Below are 26,354 nucleotides of genomic sequence, written 5' to 3'. Positions count from 1 at the left end.
CAAAACTGCCAGGCCAGTGTTATATATTTTGTTTAGTTGAGTTCTTACAATATCCCAAATGTTTCCAACTATTTGTAAATTGTGAGAAAATTGGTATTTTAATCAAGGAACCGGGACATCTAAGGGAGTCGTCTGTCAGTTGCGTCATATTTGCGTTACCCTCGGTTTCCGGTTTTATTTGGCAGAAACATTTTACTCTTACCAGTGTGCAACAAATGTCACAGCAGCCACTGAGCAAACGCACAGAGTAACGTCACAAAATTATATTAAACACACTTAAATTTATCTGATACGATAAACAGAGCTACTTTACCTCATACTCATGACTGGAAAAGCAAAAATGGCGCCCGCGACTGTCCCGTCATAATAAAAGTCCCGCTGCTTGAGCCGTGTGTTGCTTAAATATCGCTCAGATGGCCTTACTCAGCTCCCTCAGCACTCTGTCCTGCTCTGCTTCATACTACAGTAACGTTAATAATCGCATCCATGAACATGATTTCTGCCCGATTCTTTTCTACTGGCTGTGAGGGGAAGACCACATGTCTCAAGATTCTGAGCTCAAACCTGGGGTCATCAAACTATGCCTTTGTTTTAATAGGCAACAAAAGTTACTAGGAAAAGTTACAAAGTGTAGCTTTAAAAACATTATTATGCAACGTTCTGAATTTCTATATTCTAATTGGTCAACCGCAGCATTCTGCAGTAAAATAAAACAAATTAAAAGAACCGCTAAACTAAAAATTGTTCCAGGCAAAATAATTCCTACTTATCTGTGCTAATTTATTTATTTAACACAATATAACTAAAATTCTATTTTTCTTTTCTCCGCAATAAGTCAGTTAAAATGTCCAATGTTATTTCAAAAGATATTAATTTTATTATTTTATGTATTTATTTAAAATACTATAAGTAATTTTTCCAACAATTTTCTAAATATTTATTTATTTATTTATTTATTTATTTATTTATTTATTTATTTATTTATTTATTTATTTATTTATTTATTTTATATATATATATATATATATATATATATATATATATATATATATATATATATATATACATCAATCAATATATTCAATGATTTTTCCAAAGATATTTATTCAAATATTTTACATTTTATGTATTTATTTTGCAGAATATAATAAATATTTACATTTTCCAAATGTATATATAATAACATTTTGCCAAATGTATTTATTTATTTAACATGTCACCAATATTTCCACAACATTCCTAATTTATATAGTACAATAATCAATAATTATGTCCAACACAAATGTATTAATTTTTATATTTATTTATTTCATTAAGTAAGTAGCCTTGTAATAATTGGGATACAGCCAGCTGTTAATTATAATTTTTTTTATTAATTCCAACAGACATGATGAACCACCAGAACTCTACCTACAAGTTCAAAATCTCCAATGGGGGCTTGTCTGGCAACAACCACTTGTCGGGAGGCGTGGCTGGAGGCGGATCATACCGGCAGCAGCGCACGGGGCCACACCCCTTTCAGCAGCAGCCTCTAAATCTCAGCCAGGTATCACAGTCAAGCATTTCATATCTTGTTTCATAGTTCATATATTTATCCACAAAAGTAATATGATTATGTTACCCTGTGTAGGCTCAGCAGCACATGGCAGTTGAGCGCAACGGAGGTCATCGGCGTCAGCAGGCCTACATCACTCCTACAATGGCCACCCAGGCTCAGTATTCCTTCCACAACAGCCCCACTCACACAGCTAACGTTCATCCCCACTTGGCCGCTCCTCATCTGCCCGGGCAGCCACACCTCTACACCTACACTGCGCCCACAGCCCTGGGCTCCACCGGCACTGTGGCCCACCTGGTCGCTTCGCAGGGTTCGGCCCGCCACGCAGTCCAGCACGCCAGCTACCCACCGGGCATCGTCCACCAGGTGCCTGTCAGCATGGGCCACCGCGTGCTGCCCTCGCCCACCCTGCACCACAGCCAGTACCAGGCCCAATTTGCGCACCAGACCTACATCAGCGCTTCTCCCGCCTCCACTGTCTACACTGGATACCCGCTGAGCCCCACCAAGATGAACCAGTACCCTTACCTCTAAAGCTGAAACACTGGAGCCCAGCCAATCGCTGCTTACCATTTCTACCCTCATCCCACCTAGAGACAGAGAGACATGCTGAAGCCTATAAACCCTTAACCCCATCCCCTTGTTCCTTTCATGCTTAAACTTGAAGACAATGAAGATGCCGATGGATAGAGGAAGTGTACTCTCAGAGGAAAACAGAAGGGTACTGAGGCGCTTTCTTTTCAGTTGAGTTTTATTTTGCCCTCTCAACAGGGCCATTTAATAATTTCTTTTGTGATCTGGAGGTTTTGTTTCTTTTAAAACAGAAGTCAAAGAAGGGAGTTCTTGCTTTTGTTAGTTCCTTTTGCAACAAGGTCTCATCAACAGGCCGTTTGGGAGAGTTTCGTTCGGCGGAGATTTTGTTTGCTTTTCCCTTTTTTTTTCATTCACCGACTGTTGTGTCGAGGTCACGACTTGGATGTTTTGAATTCCTACAAGAATTTTTTTGGATAAGGTGAAATACGGATATCTGCTGCTCTTCAAAGAAAAAAAAAAAGCATAACGATGGCCTTGAACTGTCTTAAATGTTTCCAAATTACTTGCGGCGAACGGTATTGTGCATACTCCGCCGCGCTCTCCGACAAAAACACCTGGAGGAATCTTCTGGAAATAGGACGACAACTTTCTAGTGTATTTATAGACTTTCCTTTGTTTGTGTTCACATTTAGAAAAGAAAAAAATGTTTGTCATACCGTAGAACATTAGCTGGGCCCCTCTTTGTAGAATGTAGCAGTCTGCACCCGTTGATTTAATGAAGAACCTTTCTTATACCAATAGATTCTTGTTTTTCCTCTTTCAATGTGATTGCACAAAGTGGTTACAATAACATAGGCATGTTCAACATGGTAGTCGGTCGTGCGTTTGCGTGCATGTGTGCGCTCAGCACATCTGTGCGACGTATTCCTCCACAGTCTTAGGTTTATCATTGTTACCTCGTAGTGCCTTACATATATTACGACAGTTTACTTGGCTGGAAACCCTCTAGAACCAGATGCTAGTCAGAGAGTTGGCTCCTAGGTTGAACATCTTCATCCGAGCTGTTTCGTGTGGTTTTATTTTTAAGTTCCAGGTTTAAGCATTAGCCCTAAACGTTATTTAAGCGCTTCTCGTTTAGCGTGCATGAGATCTTTCACATTTAAAGATACTTGCCTGGGGTAATGAACCAAAGCTGTCATTTAAAGATAAGTAACTTTTGTTCTGGATAGTGGATATAATTATATATAGCGTATTTACTGTACATACCGTAGCTATGCGTTTTAGTCACCTTGCGATCAATGCGATGTCACTGATTTTAGGCTGTATATGTCATAAAAGGGAGACTAAATGAATATTTCATGGGAAAAGCCAAGTATCGTTCAATCAGTTGGAGACTGGGCTGTACAGTTTGTTTAAAATTAAATAAAACACACCAGGTCTGAAGAGGTTGTCTGTTTATGGAAGGCTGGACATGGTTCAGAAACCTGGGAGGGTTCGAGAAGGAGAGTCTTGTTAGGCGCTGGAGAGACTGAGGTGCTTGTGGATTTTGATGGGAGTTGTTGGGAAAGCGAGAGGGAGAGGGCAAATTCCACATTTTTTATGAGAATAGCATGTTGGCTTTGAGCACGTTGGTAGATGCCGAAGGAAGCCGTGCAGCGCGACTGCACACCACACTCTGATTTAAGTTCGTTCGAGGTTCTACGAAGATCTGTGGGTTTTTTTATCCTCACGTACACACTGGGGTTTCGAACAGCCCCACGTTGCATGAGGATATCTGCAACGACATACACCGGGAATCAAAATTGGCTTTGTCTTTCTTTTTCACTGTTTGTCTTACCATAGGAATCACTTATGCTACAGGCGTCCTGTCAGTAAAGAGATAATGAAAGTGTAGAAAACTGTGGGCCAATGCTTGTCTTTTTGCTGCTTAATTTAACCTTAATATGCTAGCCAATCATTCACATTGTGTCCTAACTACGTGCTCTGTGAACCAATTAAAAAGAAAAGGGAAGTTTATATAGACTTTTATATACCCTACAACTGAAACGTTTGGGGTCAGTAAGATTTTGCTAAGAAATTAATATTTATATTCAGCAAAGATGCATTACATTGACCAGAAGTTAACAGTAAAATATATATTATAATAATATAATAAAATTTAAAATAAATGCTGTTCTTTTGAACTTTCCGTTAAAAAACACAGTTTTCACAAATATATTAAGCAGAAAAATGTTTAATAAGCGGCAAATCAGCATATTAGATCATGTGACGCTAAAGACTGGAGTTATGATGCTGAAAATTCAGCTTTAATGACACAGGAAAAAATTACCCTTTGAAATATATTACAATAGAAATTATTTCTTTTTTCACAATATTTTACTGTATTTTTAATTAAGTAAATGCAGCCTTAATGCACATAAAGATATTACCAACCCTAAAGGAAACTAAAAGACTCTTTTAAAGTTTAAAAAATGTTTTACTTAGTTTTTAATAATCATTTAAGTACAGCAAGGAAGAAATGCAAAATAATAATAATAACAATAATAATTATAATAATAATAATAATAAAAATAAGCTGTCAAATCAAATTGAATTAAAATGAATAAAAAGGAAAGAAAATTGGGTAGCCCCGCCCACAGTGAAATCTCATTGGTCCAAAATTGTCAGCGTAGCTTTATGCTAAAAATCAGACATGTTCTGATTGGCTGTGATTATGTGGCGGTTATGTGCCTGGTTAGGACACAGTGTTTATTTTGATTTTATGTCTTCTAATGGGCACATGCTGATGGAGTATCAAATATATCCCCTTCTGCCCTCACGTCACGCCTCAAAACTTGCATTCGAAGTAGTTTTTACTTTGAGGTTGTTTCTATTTTATCGTTTTACTTCGCTAGGTATATTGTTTTCTCATAGAGAGTGTTGCAATAATGTTTGTGGATGTTTATTATATTTTCATGTTTTATGTCAAGCATCATTTGTCTGATTTCTGGTGGTCGATATGTAACTGTGATGTTTAGTATTCATACGTGGACCCTCGTCTGGTAGGAAGCATAATCTTTGTCCAAGTGCTCAACCAAGATCTCACACCAGTTACGTTGTACCCGAGCCTTCCGTTTGATAGCTAGCCAGATTGATTCGTTAATGCTGTGTGTTATGATGCCTATAGGATTTTTTGTTGTATGTTTGTTTAAGCTTAAGTTGGATGCTCAGTCATTCAAGCACAGTTAAAAAAGGCTCCTTCGATGATACTCCCATAAAACATTCCATTCTGGAAGGAGCCGTTTCTGACTGCACTGATCTGTAGTCTCCAGTCTGTCTCGCCTCACAGGGACCGACCTGTACGACCAAATTGGGACTCGCATTTAAGGAGTTTTGGTTCTTCCCACCAAAGAAATTCAGCATGTCATTGATGTGCAGACGTCTCTCTTGCTGTAATGGAGAAGACAGAATGAGTTTCACTGACATTTAGAAAAATAATAACATTAAAAAAAAAGACTGGTTAGATCAGGTCGGTGTCAGAAAGGAACCTGTAGATGGCAAACGCAAAATAGAGATGACACACATAATGCACTCTCAGAACTTAGTGCAGTTGCTTTTAGTACAGTGCAATCCAGTGTTTTGTACCTTTCTCATATGTTTTGTCAGTGTTAGTGTGAACAAAACTCCCCATTTTGCCTCTAATTAGTGGACTTGCTAAAAAAAAATGAGGCCCTTACATTTTTTTTTAGAAAAAAAGAAAATGTCAATGCACACTTTATTTCATTTATTAAAGCTGTGGTGTGTAATTCTTAACTCCTGAAGGGTATACACTGTGGGGCTTCGCTTGACATAGCAACATTGGATCAACCAATGGGGTGAGAAGAGGGCGTGGCTATCTGTTAGTCCAGCCAATGGAAATTGAGGAGTGTTTCGAATGCATTTGTATACCATTTTGTTTGGTGCCACTACTAGCGACACAGTAATATACACTGCAGCTTTTGTACGTTTTATTATTTTAGTTTTAAGAACCACAGAGATAAATTAGTGCTCCATGTAGTGAATTGAATCAGCACTGCTACATTTAAATTGGTCGCTGGTACAAAATGAATGTAAAATTTGAAACTAACATATTTGATACACATGATGATACTGTTGGATTTCTCTGGCTGTTAATCACTGAAATGCAAGTCTCACTCGAATGACTTGAACTAGCATGCATTTTGATGTTTTAACTCATTTAAATCATAGAAAGCCCTATTGACTCTTCAAATGTAAATGTGTGAATTATGAACAAGAAGTCATAATGTTGTGTTGTTTTTTTCTTTGAGATTCAGTCTGAACTGTATACATCACTGAAGATTATGCAACCAAAATGTGCTAGAAATAAGCATTCATGCAATTTAATGATTTTGTTTTCCATCTTGTGTCAAAATACTGCCTTCTCCTTTATTAACCGCACACGAAGCTTTAAGGAACCGTGAATATGTGCTGTATTGGTGATTTTTGTGAAGCCTGGGGTTTTGTTACACGTTTAGCTTCACAAATATACAACTTACAATCAAAATCCTACTTCCGACGTTACAGAAAGCAGTGGGTTATAAGGATTGAAATACATTCCTGAAATCTCATGTCAGTCAAATCCTCTGATGGCACCCAAATCAACACTTTTAAAGCACATGATCATGAATTAACTCAAAGCTTGATTATTTTCTGTCACTGAAGTGGCCATAGTACTTCCATTATTGTAAAGCTTTTGTTCTGCTTGTTTCTATCTGATCTGATCTATGGGCTGAAACAGAGGCATTAGGGGTTAAATGCACCATTGAACTTGAATGAATGTGCTAAGAGGCCAAATATGACAATACGGCCATCTCCATATGTTGTTTTAGAACCAAAAAAAAAAAAAAGGCTAAACAATAATCATTATGCCCAAGAACACTCATCGGTCAACTTTTTCGTTGTTGTTTAATCTACTGCATAGTTGCTGTCAGGAGTGTGTAACACAGAGACATTACTACGTGTTAAGCGTAACCTATCTCACAAATAGATAAGAAACACCGGTGAATGCAGGTGAAATTATTTGTACAGAAACGTCACTCATCACACGAGTCGCCACAGTAACCTGTTATGTAGCTGTGATGCACCATATCCGTTTGTGCAGCCATCGGAGACGTGAACAATTTTCTACTTGCACAGCAGCGAACATTCACAGTCAAATGTAAAAACTAAATATTTTTCTACAATGTTTCAAGACCTAAGAAAGCATCCGACCCCCGACCCCTGATTTTTGTCGACTGCTGTATGGTTTTCTCAGTAGTGTGTATTACATTAGTTGTTGTCAAAGCTATTGTGTGCTGCAGTATTTCCAGGTATACTTCTTTGTTTATTGTCCTTTTTTATTATAATTATTATAATTTTGCTTTGTTTATTGGAGATTTGAAGAAGTGTGATGTCTCATTATTTCAATCTGTTAACGTAGCATTATATGTACCCTGTACCTTAGGCTAATATTATTAAGTATGCTATGAGAATGGATATTTTACTGGCTTTATAGAATGTTAAAATGAATATAATAATGACAATAATAAGAATGATTTAACTCCTAAAAATTGAGTACTTGCTACTAAGCGCTTGTGTTACCATTACAAATGTTGTGTGCTTCTCTTAATAATTTTCGTTGTAGAAAAAAAAGCTGAGTGAATTTTATTAGGCTTCGACAACTAATGATAGCAGTGTAAATTCATGGAGGATTTTTAACAAACCTGGGGGTTATAGAAGAATTTAGTTATTTTAATCGTTCTATTTACTAACTGTAGGGTGTGAAGGGGCTCGCGTCGTGGTGAACTATGTTATAGCTTGTTATTCACTGTTACTTTTGATCATTTTTCGGTCTCCAAGGTGAATCGAGTTATTAAAGGAAATTTGTATGCTCACATATGCATATTGTATATGTGTAGAAATGTAATCACACTTTGTCTTGGATTTACATTAAACTGTTAAGTCACGGCATCGGTCTTGTATTTTCATGCTGTCATTGTGTGTTTCTTTCTTGTTTAGTCCAGAAAATAATCATCTCCTGGTAGCCACAATCTTTTTTTTTTTTTTTTATACAAAAATGTACAGAATAAAAATGCTACACATTTGCACAAACTAACCAGACTAACACAGTGCAAGTGACACACGGTGCAAAACTAATCTAATAGTGAAGATGGACTTTCACTAATCTAGACGCACCCTAGCGGCAGCAAATCTAATTTGCCGCGAGTGTTGTCTAGCAACTCTCAATTCACTTCTGAGCTGTAAACGCCAAACTCCGGTCGGGCCAATCACATCGTGTATAGAGTCGGTGGGCGGGGCTTAACATAATGATGGCCGAGTTGCGCTTGCGTGCTTCTAGTAAACACAGAAACTGGCGAAAGGCGGTCTTTCGAATCAGCTTTGACCGCGACTCTGGAAGACTTGGAGTTAAGCTTTTCTCTGAGAAGAGAACAAAGAACGGCACTGAAGTCATCCTTAAGAAGGAAAGATGTCTTCTGATAGGTTGTGGCAAAAGTTTAATCTGTCAACTAGCTCCGCTTCACATTGCTCTGGTTGGTTGAAGCGCTATCCAATTGCGTGCAGAGGGAGTTTGAAAGACAATCGTTTATCCCGCCCCTCAGATATTATTTGAAGGCTAGAGCTAATTAATTTCCAAATACAGCTAAGCAATATATAATTTTTTTAATAATTTATATATATATATATATATATATATATATATTATATTATATATATAGGGTAAATTGTATTCATTATTTTACATTTACATGCACATTTAAAATAAAAAATAATGATACAATAATTTAATTATAGATAAATATAATGAATAGTACTTTTTAAATTATATATTGTATGCAGGACAGTGTATATATATATATATATATATATATATACACACACACACACACACACACACAGTGGAGATCAAAATTAGAGAACAATTTAGAAACATTAGATTTTGTTATATATACATACATACATACAGGACCTGGTTTAAGGACGATGGTATCTCTGTACTTTAATTGGCCAGCAAACTCGTCTGACCTTAACCCCAAAGAAAATCTATGGGGTATTGTGAAGAGGAACATGCGATATGCCAGACCCAGCAATGCAGAAGAGCTGAAGGCCACTATCAGAGCAACCTGGGCTCTCATAACACCTGAGCAGAGCCACAGACTGATCCACTCCGTGTCACACCACATTGCTGCAATAATTTGGGAAAAGGAGGTGCAACTAAAAACAGAAAGTATTGAGTGCTGTTACATGATCATACTTTTGATGTTCATACTTTTCAGTTGGCCAAGATTTAAAAAAAATCTTTCTTTGTATTGGTCTAAAGTAATATTCTGATTTTCTGAGGTACTGAATTTGGGATTTTCCTCAGTTGTCAGTTATAATCATCAAAATAAAAGAAATAAACATTTTAAATATATCAGTCTGTGTGTAATGAATGAATATAATATACAAAGTCTTACTTTTTGAATGGAATTAGTGAAATAAATCAACTTTTTGAGGATATTCTAATTATATATATATATATATATATATATATATATATATATATATATATATATATATATATATATATATATATATATATATATATATATATATATATATATATATATATATATATATATAAAGGGAATCTATAATTGGAGATACATTTTGCATTTCAAAAAGGTAAGGAAAAAAAAAATCACAAACAGACATTCCTGTATCTTACATAGTTGTGGGAGATAATTCCACCAATTTAAAGGTAAAGTAAATGGTAAATGGTACAGTAACAGAATTGACAGACACATTTTTAAGAAAAGTTATTTTTAAACAATTTAATGTTAGGAAAATTACCCTATTTAGGGCTTTTTTATATAAAATTAAGTATTACCAAAAGTCAAATAAAATACACAATCCTACATGATGGGAAAAGATACACTGACTAATTCAGACAAGAAGAAATCATGATTTTCAGCTATATAAAGCACTTTTTACAGAAAATATTATTGTCTGTTACATTTTGAGATCCATAACAATGAGTAACAATTATTAAAATAAGTTTTAAAAAAGCATTTGAAAAAAAAAAAACGCTGAAAAAAAATTACTTTGGGCACCAGAGTACCTGCAATTATAGAATCATATTATATTGTAACAAACTACCACTATCTTTCAACAAAATAAACAAATAAACAACGCTGGCAAAAAAAGGTTTCAGGATTCCCATTCATGTGCGTTAGTGATTTTTTTATAACCATAAAAAACGCCGTTGCCCTCAGTGGCCACTAGAGCGTGCTGTCACATTACCGAACTCGAATAAATTCTTGTAGCGAGTCTTTTAACCATGATCAGATTCAGAATCTCATCGGTTTTGAAAAATAAAAAATGTAAAAGCTTCCTAAAAAATAATCTGGTCTTGGTGCAGCCACACAAAAAATCCGGCAACATAGCGCCTTGCCGATAAACCACAGAAGCCGGCGGAGGTGTCAATCTAACCCGGATTACTGAAGGACGGCGCGGGGAGCCAATGACCGTAGAGCCCATACAAGAGACTCCAAATCCTGCTGTCAGGGGAGGATTTAGTGCAATCCCGACTCGCAGAGCGGTTGCATCTGAGAAAGTGAGTGATGCTCAAACAGGGTCCAGACACGTATGAGAAGAACCACCCGTTGTGCCATGCAATCATGGAAAAAAAGAAACGTTAATGCTGATCTAAAAACTGGATATGGACGCTATCAGACTGCCGTAACTCGGTTTTGAAGGTAAGGAGTTGCTTTTCGAGGCTATGCATGTGCCACAAGTCTTTGCATTGAAATAAACTGATATTAAACCGATTCAGCCGCAAAATAAAGTTACTAGACATGTAACTCGAGTTAAATGTATCATCAATCAAACATGTAGACGACGATTGCAGCCATTTCTTTCAAAAAAGACTCTATTATGTATACAGCAACCACATCTGAAATGCCTCTTAGTTCCAATAGTCAATCAAACTAGTTCTGATAACACCCCGAAATCCTAAAATTACAAATATTTCTCTCATATAACCACAGAACAGTTAACGTTACTGCAAATCCCGACTAGAAACCTATAATCCGCGTGCAACACGCGCGTTTAACTGGGTTTTAACTCACATGAGTGAGTTTACAAGCCCTTGGCTTTACGTTGATTCTGATCGCCTTTGAGTTCTGTTATTTGAAAGGAGCCCATACAACAGTGTGTGGATCTCTGCGAGACTCGGTTCGTGTGATATTGCACGATTAAGGTGTCCGATTCATGAACGAATCGCTCTTTTGAACTGGATCTTTTTGGTAAATCTCTTGAACCGGTCTAAACGATTCGTTCACGAATCTGAAGGAATCGGTCCTAGTGGTTTTCGCGTGGGGATTCCAATTATGGCAAGCCGTTATTAACATTTAATCCTTAAAACGAACTATCATATTTCCATGCTACTATTACTTATATATATATTCTCCATACTAGTACTTATTTATTAGCTAGTGGTGCTTATTCTTTAGGTACTATTGCCTATTCTTTAGATAGTACTTACCTTTAAAAAAAATACTAGTAGGTTTTCATTAGATAATATAGTATATCTTGTTTTTTAGATACGGCTACTCATTAATTAGATACTAGTACACATTTAATATATACTAGTATTTATTTGTTAAGTACTAGTACTTATTTATTAGACACGTATCTTTTTTAATTGTAACTAAAACCGTTCTTATCTAGTCACAATTGCATTTTTACTTGTCTTATGTTATGACTAGTCAGCATGGCCACTGTATATTCAATTAAATATCTTACTATTAAAATAAAAAATCTTACTAGAAACACAGAATAAATACTACTATCTAATAAACAGTATTGAATACGTACATCTAATGAATAAATACTAGCATAGTAATTGGTAATAGCATCTAAAAAATAAACTACTAGTAATGAGTAACTACTTATATCTAATAATCCTTCGGATAAGACGTTAAACCGAGGTCCTGACTGTGGTCATGAAAATTAAATATGTGTTCCGAGTTTGTCACACCACAGACAAATGTGTTTTTTAACCACCCCCCTAAATTTGAATCATTAAAAAATCTGCCAAGTAAATAAAATATCTTATCAAAATTTTAAAATGATAAGCAGCATTCTTTGCTCTCAAATGCTGAAGGCGTATCCACTGGTGGCGTTGAAACTACACTCACCTGCGGGAAAGCTGTCTAAAATAAAAAAATACAAATTATTAAACAAACTTATTTGAAGCTTTAGCTTAACCTGATATAACCTACTTACTAAAACGGAAATGCTAAGTTAGAAAAAAATATATAGATGTTTAAAAAACAGTGAATTGAGCGGGCGAACTGATGCCAGTTCGGTCAGGCTTAGTGGCTCCAGTTTTTCATCAACAGTTATGATAGTGTTGGTGGAGAGGCCATAGGCACAGTGGCTCCAGTGTGTCACCGAGCCACTGTTTCCTGAACACATCAATGGTGAAAAACTGTTTAATGGTCTAATTCCAAAATTCAGTTCATTTCACAGTTTTTGTAACTTGGTTCAATAATACATTTCTACCTTTTATAAAGTGTTTAAAAATAATTCTCAGAATTGGTTTTACATGGACTTTAAAAATCCCAGGGTGTAACCATGGCATCCTGGCCAAATTTGACAGAGGCCTCTGTCCATCATGACCTCCTAATAATCCCAAATGGCAAATAATCCCATGCATGGGAATGGCTTTATCACTTACTATCCTCTCTATAAGTGTGTGGTGGGCATTCTGGTGCAATATGGCTGTCATCACATCATCCATGTGGATGCTCTACATTGGTGGTGGTTGAGGAGATCCCCCTTCCATGTAAAGTGCTTTGAGTACCCAGAAAAGAGCTATATAAATGTAACAAATTAATTAATAAATATGTATTAGTCACAATTGGAATACAAACTAGTCTGAACTGAATAATTTATATCTGAATGACGGATCCCTATAGAAGTCAATAACAAAAATGTAAAATGTGGTATCTTACTAGTAACAAAAGTATAGTTACTAGTCACTATCGAAATAAGTTCTATTATCTATTCAATAAGTACTAGTATCTATTTAATAGTATCTGGGCTATTAATTAAGTAGCCTACTAGTATCTAATAATAACTAGTAACTAATGAATAAGTAGCCTACTAGAATAAGTACTAGTACCAATTTAATAGGCAATTTTTAAAAAGGTACTAGTATCTAAAGAATAGGCACTAGTACTTAATGGAATAGATACTATCTAAAACAATTACTAGTACATGCTAAGTACTAGTAGCATGAAAATAGATACTAGTATGTTTTAATGATTAAATGTTAACACGGCTTGCCACATTCAAATTCATGTCCGATTTGTAATGAGCTGAGAACAAATGATTAAAGTGATGGTACGATTTTGAGTGAATCCATGGGAATTTATAATAAACACATGTTAAAACTTGTCGGCAAAAGTGTAATGAACAGCAGTAAATTGCTGTACTGCACACGTTTTGCGCGTGTAATATCTCACGCCGGGATGACAGGGACCACGAGATGACGTAATTGCGCACGACGTAACACTATCGTTCTCTGAGCTTGTTCTTTGAAATGAATTGTTCGAAAGAACCGATTCTTGAAAATGAGTCGGACAAGTTAAGGAACAAAGGAACCGTACGGATCTGCGCTCTGCACGAGCATTTGTAGTGTAACTCAGTCGGCGCGAGGCAGTTTAGTGGTTAATATTGGCAATAAATTACAAATTCAGGTTTGTATTGGTATGCAAGATGCAATTTGTTCGGTTTAAGATTAAATCGTTAGATTTGGTTACAGAAGTATTCAACTCATGCTCAAAAAGAGGACTAAATATATGACCTATATAACAGTGGTATTGTTTTCATTTGCTGCAGTTCACAGTGACTAGTAAAACGCGTGGATAGTGTCTCCTCGGATCACCTTGGACCAAACATGAGTTTCACTAAACGGAAGGTCTAATGATGAAGGAACGTAGCCCGGTCACCGCGTGCGTGCTGCTGATGTTCGTCTCCATGGTGATCGCTGATTCGCCTGCTGCAGGTAAGTGATGTCATGGTCTGCTTCATTTGGGAGGTGATCAGTTTGCAACCGGTAACTGGATGAGTTTGTTGGCAAGATGATTGGAATTTTAGGCTTTTGTGGGAGACCTTTAAAACTGCTGTAGGCTAGTGCAACGCGAAGTTTTGAGAACAATGTTTTTCTCATTAGCAATTGATCTAAACATTTTGGTTAAATGTAAAAGCAGGCCAGATTTAGAGCCAGGCTTGTTTGTAAACATGTTGATAAATGTTTTGTTCAAAATTAATGTCTTGCTTGTCTGGAACCTACTTTGCAATGGCTTTAGATTTACTTATGTTGATTTGCATTTTCTTACACGAAACTTAATTTGAACCATTTTTGTATATAATATGGCAGCAACTACTTCAGAAAAGTGGATGTAAAAGTAAATGATTAAGATTTACTAGTGTCCCTTTATTTAAAATATTAACAAGTGTCTCTCATATATTTTTATGGTTTCGGCAGCCAATAAAGTAGACATTGGATAATGATTGGAAATCAACCAATCAATATCTTATATGAATATAAATTATATACATTTATAAATTAAAAATTAAAATTCTGTCTTTATTTACTCACTCTAATTTCGTTTCAAGACCCAGATACGCTGTACCGATCCTTTCCGAAAAAAGCCGTGCTTGTGCAGGCGTGCAGTGGGCGGAGCACCACACACACACACACACACACACACACACACACACACACACACACACGTTTGTTTTTGTGACATATGGGGACGTTCCATAGGCGTAATGTTTTTTTATACCGTACAAACCGTATTTTCTATCCCCTTACACTGACCCTACCCCTAAACCTACCCATCACAGGAAACATTCAGCATTTTTACTTTCTAAAAAAACTCATCCTGTATGATTTATAAGCATTTTGAAAAGTGGGGACAAGGCCAATGTCCTCATATTACACCCTCTCCTTGTAATACCTATGTCATACCTATGTCATTACATTTGTGTACTCATATTTTGTAAAAACATGCCCACACACACACACACACACACACACACACACACACACACACACACACACACACACACACACACACACACACACACACAATACACCATTGCATTTTCCCTGGATAGCTTTTGATTCACAATACGTTTGTGTTGTTTACATTATATGCACTTACAGGCAGATTGCCATCAAAACAGGCATTTGATGCAGTTTTACTCACAGCCTGCGATTCCGACTTGTGACCGGGAACAAACAAACACACTTGCAGAACTCCGGAAAAAAAACAAACTCAACAACAAAAAACAAAAACAAGCATCCACTATTTCCTTAACACTGGATTATTTGGGAAGCTAAACAAAGGTGCATACACAGTGTGAATTCGGACACTCAGGAGGTCGTGAGATATTGCAGATGTCAGTTAATTTGATCATCGCATCAAATCAGATGGTACACGACACGACTGCACTGCACGGCGAGCCGGCGGCTATCACACAAGCTTTCACGTTAAACACAGAGACTGGATCTTTTGATGTTGCTGATAGCTTCAGATACAAAAAAATTACGAAAAAATATGTGTGCAAATGATTTTTGAAAAGCAGAGAATAGTAGCCATTGCTTTCAATCGAAACAACCAGAGGGAGAGAGACGGTGCGCGTGAGAGAGAGAGAGAGAGAGAGAGAGAAACTGTGTGTGTGTGTGTGTGTGTTTATATACGCTGTATGGTTGCAGCCACTGAGCTAAAATACTCAAAGATCGAACCTATGTGACGTAGTTGTGCATGATTTGGCAATAGGGGGCAGCCATACGCTGGTAAAAATCGGGCCGACTCCCAGAATTTTTTTAACATGCTTAAAAATTATCGTAAGGTCGGGAGGTGCTCCTAACGTGCTTGGCTCGTTTCGTATTTACTTTCTCACGGTGCGAGCCACGACCATACGAGCATCCACGATGTCCACGTGATTTCTCCCGAGAGAAAAAAATCGACTGCGAGTTTGAACGACAGCCAAAAACGCACCATGTACGCCTGCCTCAAGTTTATCTTTCCCTAACACACCAAATAACCAAATATCCCCCCCCCCCCCCGTTATAAGGCAACAAGAATACTTTTTGTGCGCAAAAAACAAACAAAAATAACAACTTCCTTTAATAATTTATATTCTTCTGTGTCAGTCTCCTACACTGTACTTACATTGTAACCGCAGTGCTTCCGGGTTCTACGCCAGAATGCCGGCTTTGTATTGCCTAGGTACGCATAGCCAGACCTTCAGTCTGATGTCAGAAGGTCTAGACTCTTTCCAGTGATGCCAGTTATGCGTTACTTAGTACTTAGATGCCAGTAACGCGTTACTCACCGGGTATGGTTTCGACGTGTGACTGGGAACAAACAAACCCACACTTGCAGAACTCCGTAAAAACAAACTGCATCCACTGTTTCCTTAACACTGGCTTATTTGGGAAGCTGAACAAGTTTATCTTTCGCTCACAACCAAAAACGCACTTTTTACTCTAATCTGACTACTTAGATTAGAGTAAATATCTAAATAGTCAGACTAGAGTAAAAAAGTAGTCAGATTACCCTTTACTCTAATCTCACTACTTTTTTTCCAGTAACAAATAATCGAACACATTATTATTTCCAACCCAGTAATCAGACAAGTCACTGTGAGTTACTATTTTAGTCATTTTCCTTAGTAAAAAATAAAACTATATATTTTTGCTTTCTTCTTGCATCTCGGGGAGAGTATTTTTTCAGAAAATATTTTTTAATTTCAACTTAAAATGTCAGGAGATACATTGTTGACATTATTGTTAAAAATGTACTTCCAATAAAGTGAGCGTAGGCAAAAACGGTTGTCATTTCTATGTTGAGGCGGCAGGGGTGTTGTCGGCAACTGCTGAATGTAACTAATAAAGTAACTTTTAATCTTACGTAGTTACTTATAAAATCAAGTAATCTGTAAAGTAACTAAGTGACTTTTTAAAGGACTAATCAGTAATCAGATTACTTTTTTTCAAACTATGGCAACACTGACTCTTTCGCAGCTTTCATTGGTCAAGCACCGCCCAAGAGGACAGTTTGTTTTGTTCCGCGTCATGTTTAGGGGTGTGAAAATGTGAAGTCGATGTCCCTGCAAACATTAAAAACAACATTATGCAAGTCCGTCCCATTAAACCGAGGTCCTGACTCTCTGTGGTCATTAAAAATCCTAGGATGTCCTTCGATAAAGAGTAGGGGTGTAACCCCGGCATCTTGGCCAAATTGCCCATTGACCCCTGTCCATCATGGCCCCCTAATCATCCTCATATACACGATTGGCTTCATCACTCCGTCTCCTCTCCTCCAATCAGTTGGTGTGTGGTGAGCGTTCTTCCGCAATATGGCTGCCGTCGCATCATCCAGGTAGATGCTGCACACTGGTGGTGGTTGAGGAGATTCCCCCTTCTATGTAAAGTGCTTTGAGTGCCTAGAAAAGCGTTTTATAAATTTAACTAATTAAGTTAGCTGCAACATTGGAGCTGCAAACTTCACATACTTTTAAAAATCCAGTTTTAAATTGATCCTGTTAAACAGTTATTTTATCAGTTTTGAACACGATGGCGTTCTTCAACAAGGGGGTTTGTCGTCACAACATTGTTTCCAGACGCAACACACGTCTAGTGACTTTGAAACTCCTGAAGTGTTTGATAAGTGTGCCTTATACATCAGACGTTCTGCCAACGTTTCATGGGCATGACATATGAGGCTGAGATTATGTATTGGCCAACTCCTGCGTCAGCATCACACACATGCATCGATACAGAGCCGGCGTTCACATTGCTGTCTATGGAGGGTTCAAAGAACTCTCGGATTTCAAGAAAAATATTTTAATTTGTGTTCTGAAGAAGGTTTTACTTCTTGGAATGGCATGAGGGTGAGGAAATAATGACAGAATTTACATTTTTGGGTGAACTAACCTTTTAGCATTGTTTTTCCCATCTGTCCATGAGTCAGTCTGAACAAACCTTCAACCTGTTTTTGAGTCATGGCTCATAAATTGAAAACCACTGCTTTAGAATTTATATCTAGGGCTACAACAACTAGTTGATAAAATCAATAACAATCCATAATGAAAATTATTGACAACGATTCTTATTATCGTTTAATCGGGTCTGCCCTCTGTGCATGGTAAGCTTTTACCAGTCATGCCAAATTACAGCTCTGAATTACATATTTTTATGGACAAAATGCATCTAAAATAGTGGAATAGAAACAGAGTGAAATGCAGATGGAAAGGTACACGATCCAAGTGGCCAAAGCATGAGAATTGTTTATTTTAAGCTTCAAGCAAACGCATTAGCGTTTATCATACCCTATGATGCGTTTTGACAGATGCGTGTGCGTCCTCAGCGCAAAATGTTCATTTTACAGGTTATAAAATGACGAAGGATATTTAAGGATATTCATCTTTGTGTGGAAAAACTGGCTGTAGATTTACCCTAATCCATGTTCACTGACTCAAGCGTATTATGTATTGACTCAAGCGTACCCGAAACAGTTTTCTTCCGTTTACAGACAAATGTACATGATTAATAGCTTTTTTAATAACAGTAACATTTTAGGTAAATTATTAAGCTGATGGACTTGTCTTGCTTGTATGTCGAGTACTAAATATTCTTTCGTATATTTATTTTCAGTCTTAAGGATCAAAGAGCAGTATAAGACAGATAAGACCGAAAAACTGGCTACAGAAGAAAAAAACACACGCTGCTAAATGTTTTTTGCTGGTAGAAAAGTCTTTAGATGCAATTGGATTTATTAGCACATTGCAGTGGTGTTTTAAGTTCATACTCAAGACTGGTGAATTTTTGCATTCATTTTTAATTAAATCGTGTCTATCATTCATTCAAAAAGATTCTCGTAGATCTGCTGTCAGAGTAAACTTGACTGTGATGCGTTTCATCCAATTACCCCTCTATTCATGCTGAAAATCAAAATATTACAAGCCTATCATTGAGTGAAGTGTGCCGTATTGACGGTCCATTTATATCCATTTGTGCATGTCACAAGCTGTGTAAAAGAAATGATATGAAATAGTGTTCATTTTCAGTGGTACACTTCACTAATTCTTAAAGGGATAGTTCACCCTAAAATGTTTTTTTCATTAGTTTATTCACCGACATGTCAGTCCAAACCTTTGAAACTTTATGAACAAATCAACATTTCAGCCAATTGGAACAACTTCCATTGTATGGACAAGAACCTGACATTTCTCAAAATAACCACAGAAGAAAGAAAGTCATTCAGTTTTCGAAGTTCCACACAAATCTTTTTTTTAAATTTGTGAACTATCTCTACAGGGCCATGTCATCAAGACTCAATACTAAATCCATCAAAATGTGTTATGAAAACCAACTAGTTACCATCTGTTGTGGTTATTTATTCAGTCCTGAATCCTGATCTGTCAAATTCAGGACATGAATTCTGTGGCTTCTCTGAAATTAAAAAAGAATCCTCCTTTTTGTTACCTGAGAAATCCTGACGTAAAAAAAAAAACATTGGAAAATGACAGAGAGCATGAAAACAGTTAGGTTTGCCAGCTCCTAAATTTAACCTGTGAATGAAAAATAAAGGTAGAACAATATTTTATTTTGAAATAAAAGACTTGAATAGCTCTATTTGGAAAGAAGTAAACATTCTAGAATGATTGGGATGATTTTGTATGGAAGTGCGTAGACTATATTAGCCTGACAAGCCAGACCCATGTTGGGTCTGGGAACACACCATTGGCAGGGCTCAATCCGAGGGGCTTTCAAATTCCCTCTGCACTCAATAGGATAGCGCTACAACCAATGAAGAAGATGAAGCTGAGCTAGCTGATAGATGAAACTTTTGCCAGTATCCAGTTGGCAAAACTCTGAACACATCTTCCTTTTTTAAGAATGACTTCAGTGCCGTTCTTTGTTCTTTTCTCAAAGAAAAGCTGAAAAGCCGATTCGAAAGACCACTGTTCACCAGCTCCGTTGTTTTCAAGTAGCACGCGGAACCGCCACATCTCTTCCGTCATTATGCTAAGCTCGCTCACCAACCATACACGATGTGATTGGCCTGACTAGAGTTTTTTTTTTTCAAGCTCGCAAGCCAACGGAGAGTTGCTAGACGACCGTGGCTGGAACTTACATTTGCTGCTGCTATAGGGTGCGTCTGCTTTTCTAGGCTACGCCTACATAGAATATAATAAACACATTACAATATAGTTATACAATAAACATATATATATATATATATATATATATATATATATATATATATATATATATATATATATATATATATATATATATATATATATATATATATATATATATGGGTGCAATGATATTACGCAGCGCCTGAAAATAATCCCCAGCACAATCTCTGTGCAAGCTGGTTGTCACGTTGGTTATGTTGACGGAAGTTAGCCTGTTTTCAGATGCTGTCTAATATCATTGCACCGCTGCACCCATGGTTTGGCAGCAAAGTTCCTGGATTACGTCGCAGGAATGAGAATATAGTCCCTAGCTATAATCGGTCTAGAAAATCGCAACTTTTCATTTTCCGTCAGTCTTAGTACACAATGTAACTATACAAATCACCACATGTAAATCAGAAAATTTTGGCGTTATTTTGTCACTTATTGAGCATTAGGCTAAATGGAGCCATTTACCTCCAGTCTTTATGCTAGCACGCATGAGATAAAATTGGTATGTATCTAACTCTGGGGGATACGGTGAATAAGCAAAAGTTCCAAAAAGTCTTCAAAAGATCCAATATAATGATCATTTCCTTCTTAATTGTTTATGTTCACTTAAGAAATAACCGATTGTGTTTGAGGATACATGCAGAGACAGCATGTCCTCAACTATATATCTAGATCACGTTATCTTTTGTGTTCACCAACGTGGAGAGACTCTTCCTGGGCATAAGTTGCATGTTAAACCTTACATAAACATTCTTTCACCTCAATGAGGGAAAAGTATTGCTTATACTTCTAGTTTGCGAAAGCTACCTTTGAAGTCATCGGACATGCCATCGCTCTGACTCCTGGTCGCATGCACGCATGCATGCACGCACTCTCTCTCATACACACACACACACACACATACACAGCTGCAGGTCCGCTGACAGAGAGCGTGCCTGTTCGGAACCGCTTCATTGAGCTCAATTATAGTAACGCCACATTTTATTCTCAGTAACGGTAACGGCGTTGTAAACAGTAATTCGTTTATTTACTTGTTACTGAAAAAAATGAATACCTTTAGTAGAGCCGTTTATCTATAATGCTGTTATTCCCATCACTGGTCTTAAATGTTTTATCACCAATTGCAACCAGTGCATGTACAGATGTTCTTTAGTCAGAGATGAGAGCACTCAGTGGACTCAATCACCCAGGTGTCAGACTCAGTCGGAGCCCCCTGAAGAGCATTGTTGAGTTTTGGTGATTGCAAGGAGCTCGTTGCAAAGCTCCTGGCTAATTACAAGTGTTGCTTTTTTTTTTTTTTACAAATGAAACCTGGTCTGTGAGGGATGACAATGAGTGCATTCATTATTCATCGCCTCTGGGACTGGGAACAGATCAATACGCCGGGCCCATCAAAATCCACAGGAGCTTGATGCTGAAGCCAATGGCTTCTGGACCAGCAAACAAAGTCCCATTGAGAAACTGGGACGGTTGGATAGCAGCTTCTTTGATGGTGAACCCTTCCATTGCCGAGGAGGACTTTGTGTGTGTATTTGAAGGTTAACAGTTATGCTTTCACCATAGGGATGCATCATCTTATGGTCAGGAACAGGTCAATTGAAAGTTAACTTGCATACAAAGTAAACCTAAACTTCAGTGCCGAAATCAAGATTTAAAAGTGGGCAGAGCTACCCAGTTTAACATGACACAACGAAACCTATTCCGAAGCACACTTGTAGTCTCATAGCCTTCACTTCCATGTGTTCGAGTAGGGTGTCCTTTTTGTCATATTCAATTCAGAAGGGTCATGTTCAACACTAGTTCGTTTTTTTGTCACTTTATGATTTTGTGCGTCGTCCCTGTAGATCAGATTTTTGTGACTTTTACTATTTGTTGCCTACTTTGATGTTAATTAGTTGTAATGAAAACAATTTGTCTTCATCACAGAGAAATTGTGCAGTACAAAGCTGTTTCTGCACCATTGTTCTAAGACATCTGCAAGTAATTTGGCCTTTTTTAGGGGTAAAACCCCTTTAACAAGGTAATTTTCCACAGTCCGATAGTTTTTACATTCATAGACCATTCTTCTCATTTTATGGCCTTTATTGACGTAAAAATCTGAAAGCTTTGGTATCCTCTGATGCCTAGAAAGTTTGTTTTTGCACACAATCTTGATAGACTGCCTTGGCTTTGGCCAGCAAAATGTCAAGATGATATGCATTTGTCTGTCATGAAGAGACGGGGTTGTCTTGTTCTGTTACGCACATTTATTTATCTTTTTAGGGAGACCGCTTGTGTCTTTTTTTTTTTGGAAGTACATTTTTATGTGAACAGCTTTTCTTCATTATGAATTTCAACAAAACAAAGCACAGATCATGATTTAGCACTGAGCACCTCTGGGCTTCTTAGTGAGTTTCATCAGCATCAGCACAAGAATTTAGGTCCGATTATAAGAAACTTTCCAGTTTTATGACTGGGAATGAAAATAATTCCTAAAGCCACAATATGTAATTTTTCGCTGCTAGAAGTTGATTATAAAAAAAAAAACAAAGGCGATTGACCTGGATTTCAATGACATCAACATCATTTTTTTTTTTTTTTTTTTTTTTTTTTTTTAACTTTAAATTTGCTTACCGTATTTCTGTGGTTTAAACATTCAACAGTCAACAAAATTGTTTCAACAGTCAACAAAATAAATAACATTGTTCTGGTGGTTTTTGCATATATTGTAATCAAAAAATCTTACATATTGTGCCTTTAATTTTAGTCCATGTGCCTGTTAATTCATTCAAAATGCAACTGCTTTCCCTGTGTCTTTTTGGAGTCTACTTCCTTTTTTTTAATAAGATCAACAGATTGCAAAATTACTCTGCTTAGTTGTTTGGCTGCTTCTAAATATATTTAAAATGTGAGGTTTATACTGAATGCCAGAATTTTCATGTTGGAAAATTACACTATTCTGCTACGGTTTGCACTAACCACTTTATTAAACTATTTCCTATAATTAGACACATAGTACATTTTTCTTTTGGTAAAAATCTGGACTTTTAGTCAACACTTATTTTCCAGCATTTGTTCTGTAGATCACTCATTTGAAGTGACACTCAAAGATAAGAGGGCTCTATTTTAGTTGTTAGTCAAAGGAACTGAGTGAATGGAGGCCTGTGAGGCTGAGATAGCTCTGGGCTCGTGTCAGTGACGTCACAAAATCAGCCGTTCTATTTTAGACCATCTATTCAACAGTGACTTCCACTACAGATCTATATACTGATATTTCATTCATCACATTTCGTCGTCTTTGTTTTGAACGTATCCTTTTGTTATCTACAATTTACTGTTGTTTGATTAGTATCATTTCTGGTTTTAATTAAACAAAAATTAAATGCAGTCCATAAAAAAAACCTATGTGCCAAATTCACCCACATGGGGACTGATTTCCCCTTATATTGTCTATCTAATATATCCCAGCATTTTGATTCTCTTGAGAAATTAATTTGAGGTAACTGCAACAGCCTGACAGAAGGCTGACATGGATGTCCATATTGCATTGGGTTCACATATATGAACGGTTCAACACATGTCTGGATCATCTCACTCTGAACAGATGGTTACATCTGAGCACAGCCAGGTTTATGGGGAATTATTTGATTAATCTGAAATTTAATAAAATAGATTAAGTCATTCATTTAAAAAATCATGGGGATTTGAGGAGTAAAAGAGAACTTTGCTTTTGAAGAAAAAGCAACACTGCCATAATGCTAATACCATATTGCATATTCCTCGACCTTTCGTAATGATCATAATTTGCACCATGTTTTACCGAACAGAGGTTGTCAAACTGTCTCGCCTGATGGAGTTTCAGTGTGAGGCGTGGGTCTTTCTCTCCCCTCTACAGGAGTCTGGCTGCTTTGTAGTCGAAGGGTCTACAAGTTTATGCAGTTCAGTCCAACCCCTAAAAACGAAGCCCTCACAGTGACATGATCTTCAGGGCCTCTCTAGTTACAGGCCTGGGCCTTCCTGTCTTTCGAAGAAGTCTGAGGGAGTGGGGTGGGGGGTGGGGGGACGTGTAAGGAACTTGAGCATCCTCCAGTGAATTACACAATAAGCCAGCTATGGAAAAGTCTGCTTCTCTGGAGACCATCCCAATGTTAGGAGTCAAAGTGTGTCCCCACCTTCCTAATTACATTCCCTCTGTCTCATTCGCATTTTTTTTTTTTTGTCTGTGTGTGTATGTAAGTCATTCTCATCTCCCTCACAGTCATTCTGCACCCGTTTTTATTCAATTCGGCTCTTTGTCTAGAGTGTGTTAGCACACAGGAACAAGGTTATGCATCATTTAGAAATGATTTGAGAATGACTTGAAAATTTGAATTCGAATTGAACAGGGTTCCCACAGTCCTTGAAAGGTTATGGAAATCTATTTAGCCAGTATGAATTTGTGTACTTATGTTTTTTTTTTTAGAACATCAAACTGTGAATGCACAATATTAGTCAATTTGATTTGAATTGAATCATGAATTTAAAGGGAACCAAATAATGCTGGAGTGCAGGAGAGAATGACCAGCAGCAGACATAACCTCAGTCAGATCAATGGAAAGAAACAGTTTCACCTGACATGACTTTACTCTGCCTCTCAACCAGATGTTAGGTGGTTGCAAAATGCAGGTGAATTTGACTGTTAGTACTTTTACACTTTGGAAAATGTTCTCAGGCTTATGTTTGCAATAACAAGAAGAAAGCCACTGGTGTGCTGTGTTTATGCTGTCTTTCTTTCTGTCTGTGCTGTAGTAGTTCAATCTGTGGCTATACATGGGACATTTCAGTCGTCCCGAGTACTTAGCTGCTGATAAGACAAACAAAAGAGCTCTGTTCAGTGTCAGAGGGGCCCGATTTCAGCTCTTTTTCTTTTTTTAAAAAATTTTTTTGGTTAATAAATTGTTTCTTTGACACACACACACACACACTCACACACACTCTACACACACACGCATAATAAAAAATACATATATTAAAAGTAGGGCTGTGCAGTATATCGAAATTACTAAAATATCGCAAATGTATATCGCAATATGCATATCGCAACAGCACGCAATATCTGATTGATTTTAAAAGGCTGCTTCAACATTGTTAAAACTGTACGTTTTAGGTCGACGCATAGAGCAGAGAATAGACTGGGCACACAAATGTTACTTATGGAACTTGCTAGACATTAAGTAAGGGATAATGTGCACCCAGCCGGTTGTTATCGCAGAATAAACCCCGACAGAGGGATCAGGATCTTGCATCACTCTGAAGGGGTTTATTCTGCGATAACGACCGGCTGGGTGTACATTATCCCGCTTATTACACGGCTAGTAATAAATAATTATTAGACACAAAATATTGTCTCGAGATTAAATATTTTATTAGCTCTTACGCAAAGCTTCCGCGAAGGAAAACAGTTCTAACCTGCTTTAAGCCTTTATCTATTGCTGAAGATTTGCCATATGCCCTTGCTAAATGTTGAAAATTAATGCTGAAAGGGTTAGTTCACCCAAAAATGAAACCAAGCCTATGATTTACTCACCCTCAAGTTATCGTAGGTGTATATGACATTCTTCTTTCAGACAAATACAGTCGGAGTTATATTTAAAAAGTCCAGGCTAACGTTAATCCAAGCAGTAGCCTAGTTGTAGTTGTGTTTGAAGTCCATAAAAATGCAGCTGTCCGTCAAATAACGCGCTCCACACGACTCCGATGGGTTAATAGAGCCTTCTGATTCGAATCGATGCGTTTGTGTACGAAAAATATCTATATTAAAAACGTTATAAAGGAAACCTGCCTTGAAGTCTTCCATTGTAACCCACGGCTGTTTAAGCCACAAGATGGCGCTAGCGTTAAGCATAGAAGTAGTACTGGTCAAGATAACTCGTAGTACCCGTATGAGTTTTTGTTATCTGGAAATAACATACCGCTGGAATGTGCGATTGACCAATCAGAATCA

At 37.1% G+C, this 26,354-nt stretch overlaps 2 protein-coding genes across 5 annotated transcripts in view; both read left to right on the top strand.

The window, feature by feature from the left end:
* hipk2 (homeodomain interacting protein kinase 2) overlaps positions 1 to 8,095 on the top strand; it is a 119,731-nt gene extending 111,636 nt beyond the window's left edge. For both annotated transcript variants that reach the window (XM_067420208.1, XM_067420207.1), the window contains exons 14-15: positions 1,386 to 1,546; positions 1,631 to 8,095. In XM_067420208.1, coding sequence (XP_067276309.1) covers positions 1,386 to 1,546; positions 1,631 to 2,092 — 623 coding nt within the window. In that variant the 3' untranslated portion in view covers positions 2,093 to 8,095. The remainder of the gene's footprint in view (positions 1 to 1,385; positions 1,547 to 1,630) is intronic.
* A 2,482-nt stretch (positions 8,096 to 10,577) lies between these two features.
* Positions 10,578 to 26,354, top strand: part of si:ch211-1e14.1 (UPF0606 protein KIAA1549) — an 87,549-nt gene continuing 71,772 nt past the window's right edge. Inside the window, exons 1-2 of one of the 3 annotated variants that reach the window (XM_067420199.1) lie at positions 10,578 to 10,866; positions 14,018 to 14,183. In XM_067420199.1, the coding sequence (XP_067276300.1) occupies positions 14,102 to 14,183 (82 nt within the window). In that variant the 5' untranslated portion in view covers positions 10,578 to 10,866; positions 14,018 to 14,101. Of the gene's footprint in view, positions 10,867 to 13,768; positions 13,876 to 14,017; positions 14,184 to 26,354 lie in introns of those variants that run through there. The other 2 variants (XM_067420197.1, XM_067420198.1) reach the window with 2 other exon arrangements.

This window comes from Pseudorasbora parva, chromosome 16 (genome assembly GCF_024679245.1).
Source record: "Pseudorasbora parva isolate DD20220531a chromosome 16, ASM2467924v1, whole genome shotgun sequence".
Taxonomy (NCBI): domain Eukaryota; kingdom Metazoa; phylum Chordata; class Actinopteri; order Cypriniformes; family Gobionidae; genus Pseudorasbora; species Pseudorasbora parva.
The sequence above is the reverse complement of the archived record's forward strand: the minus strand, read 5'-3'. Positions and strand labels throughout refer to the sequence as shown.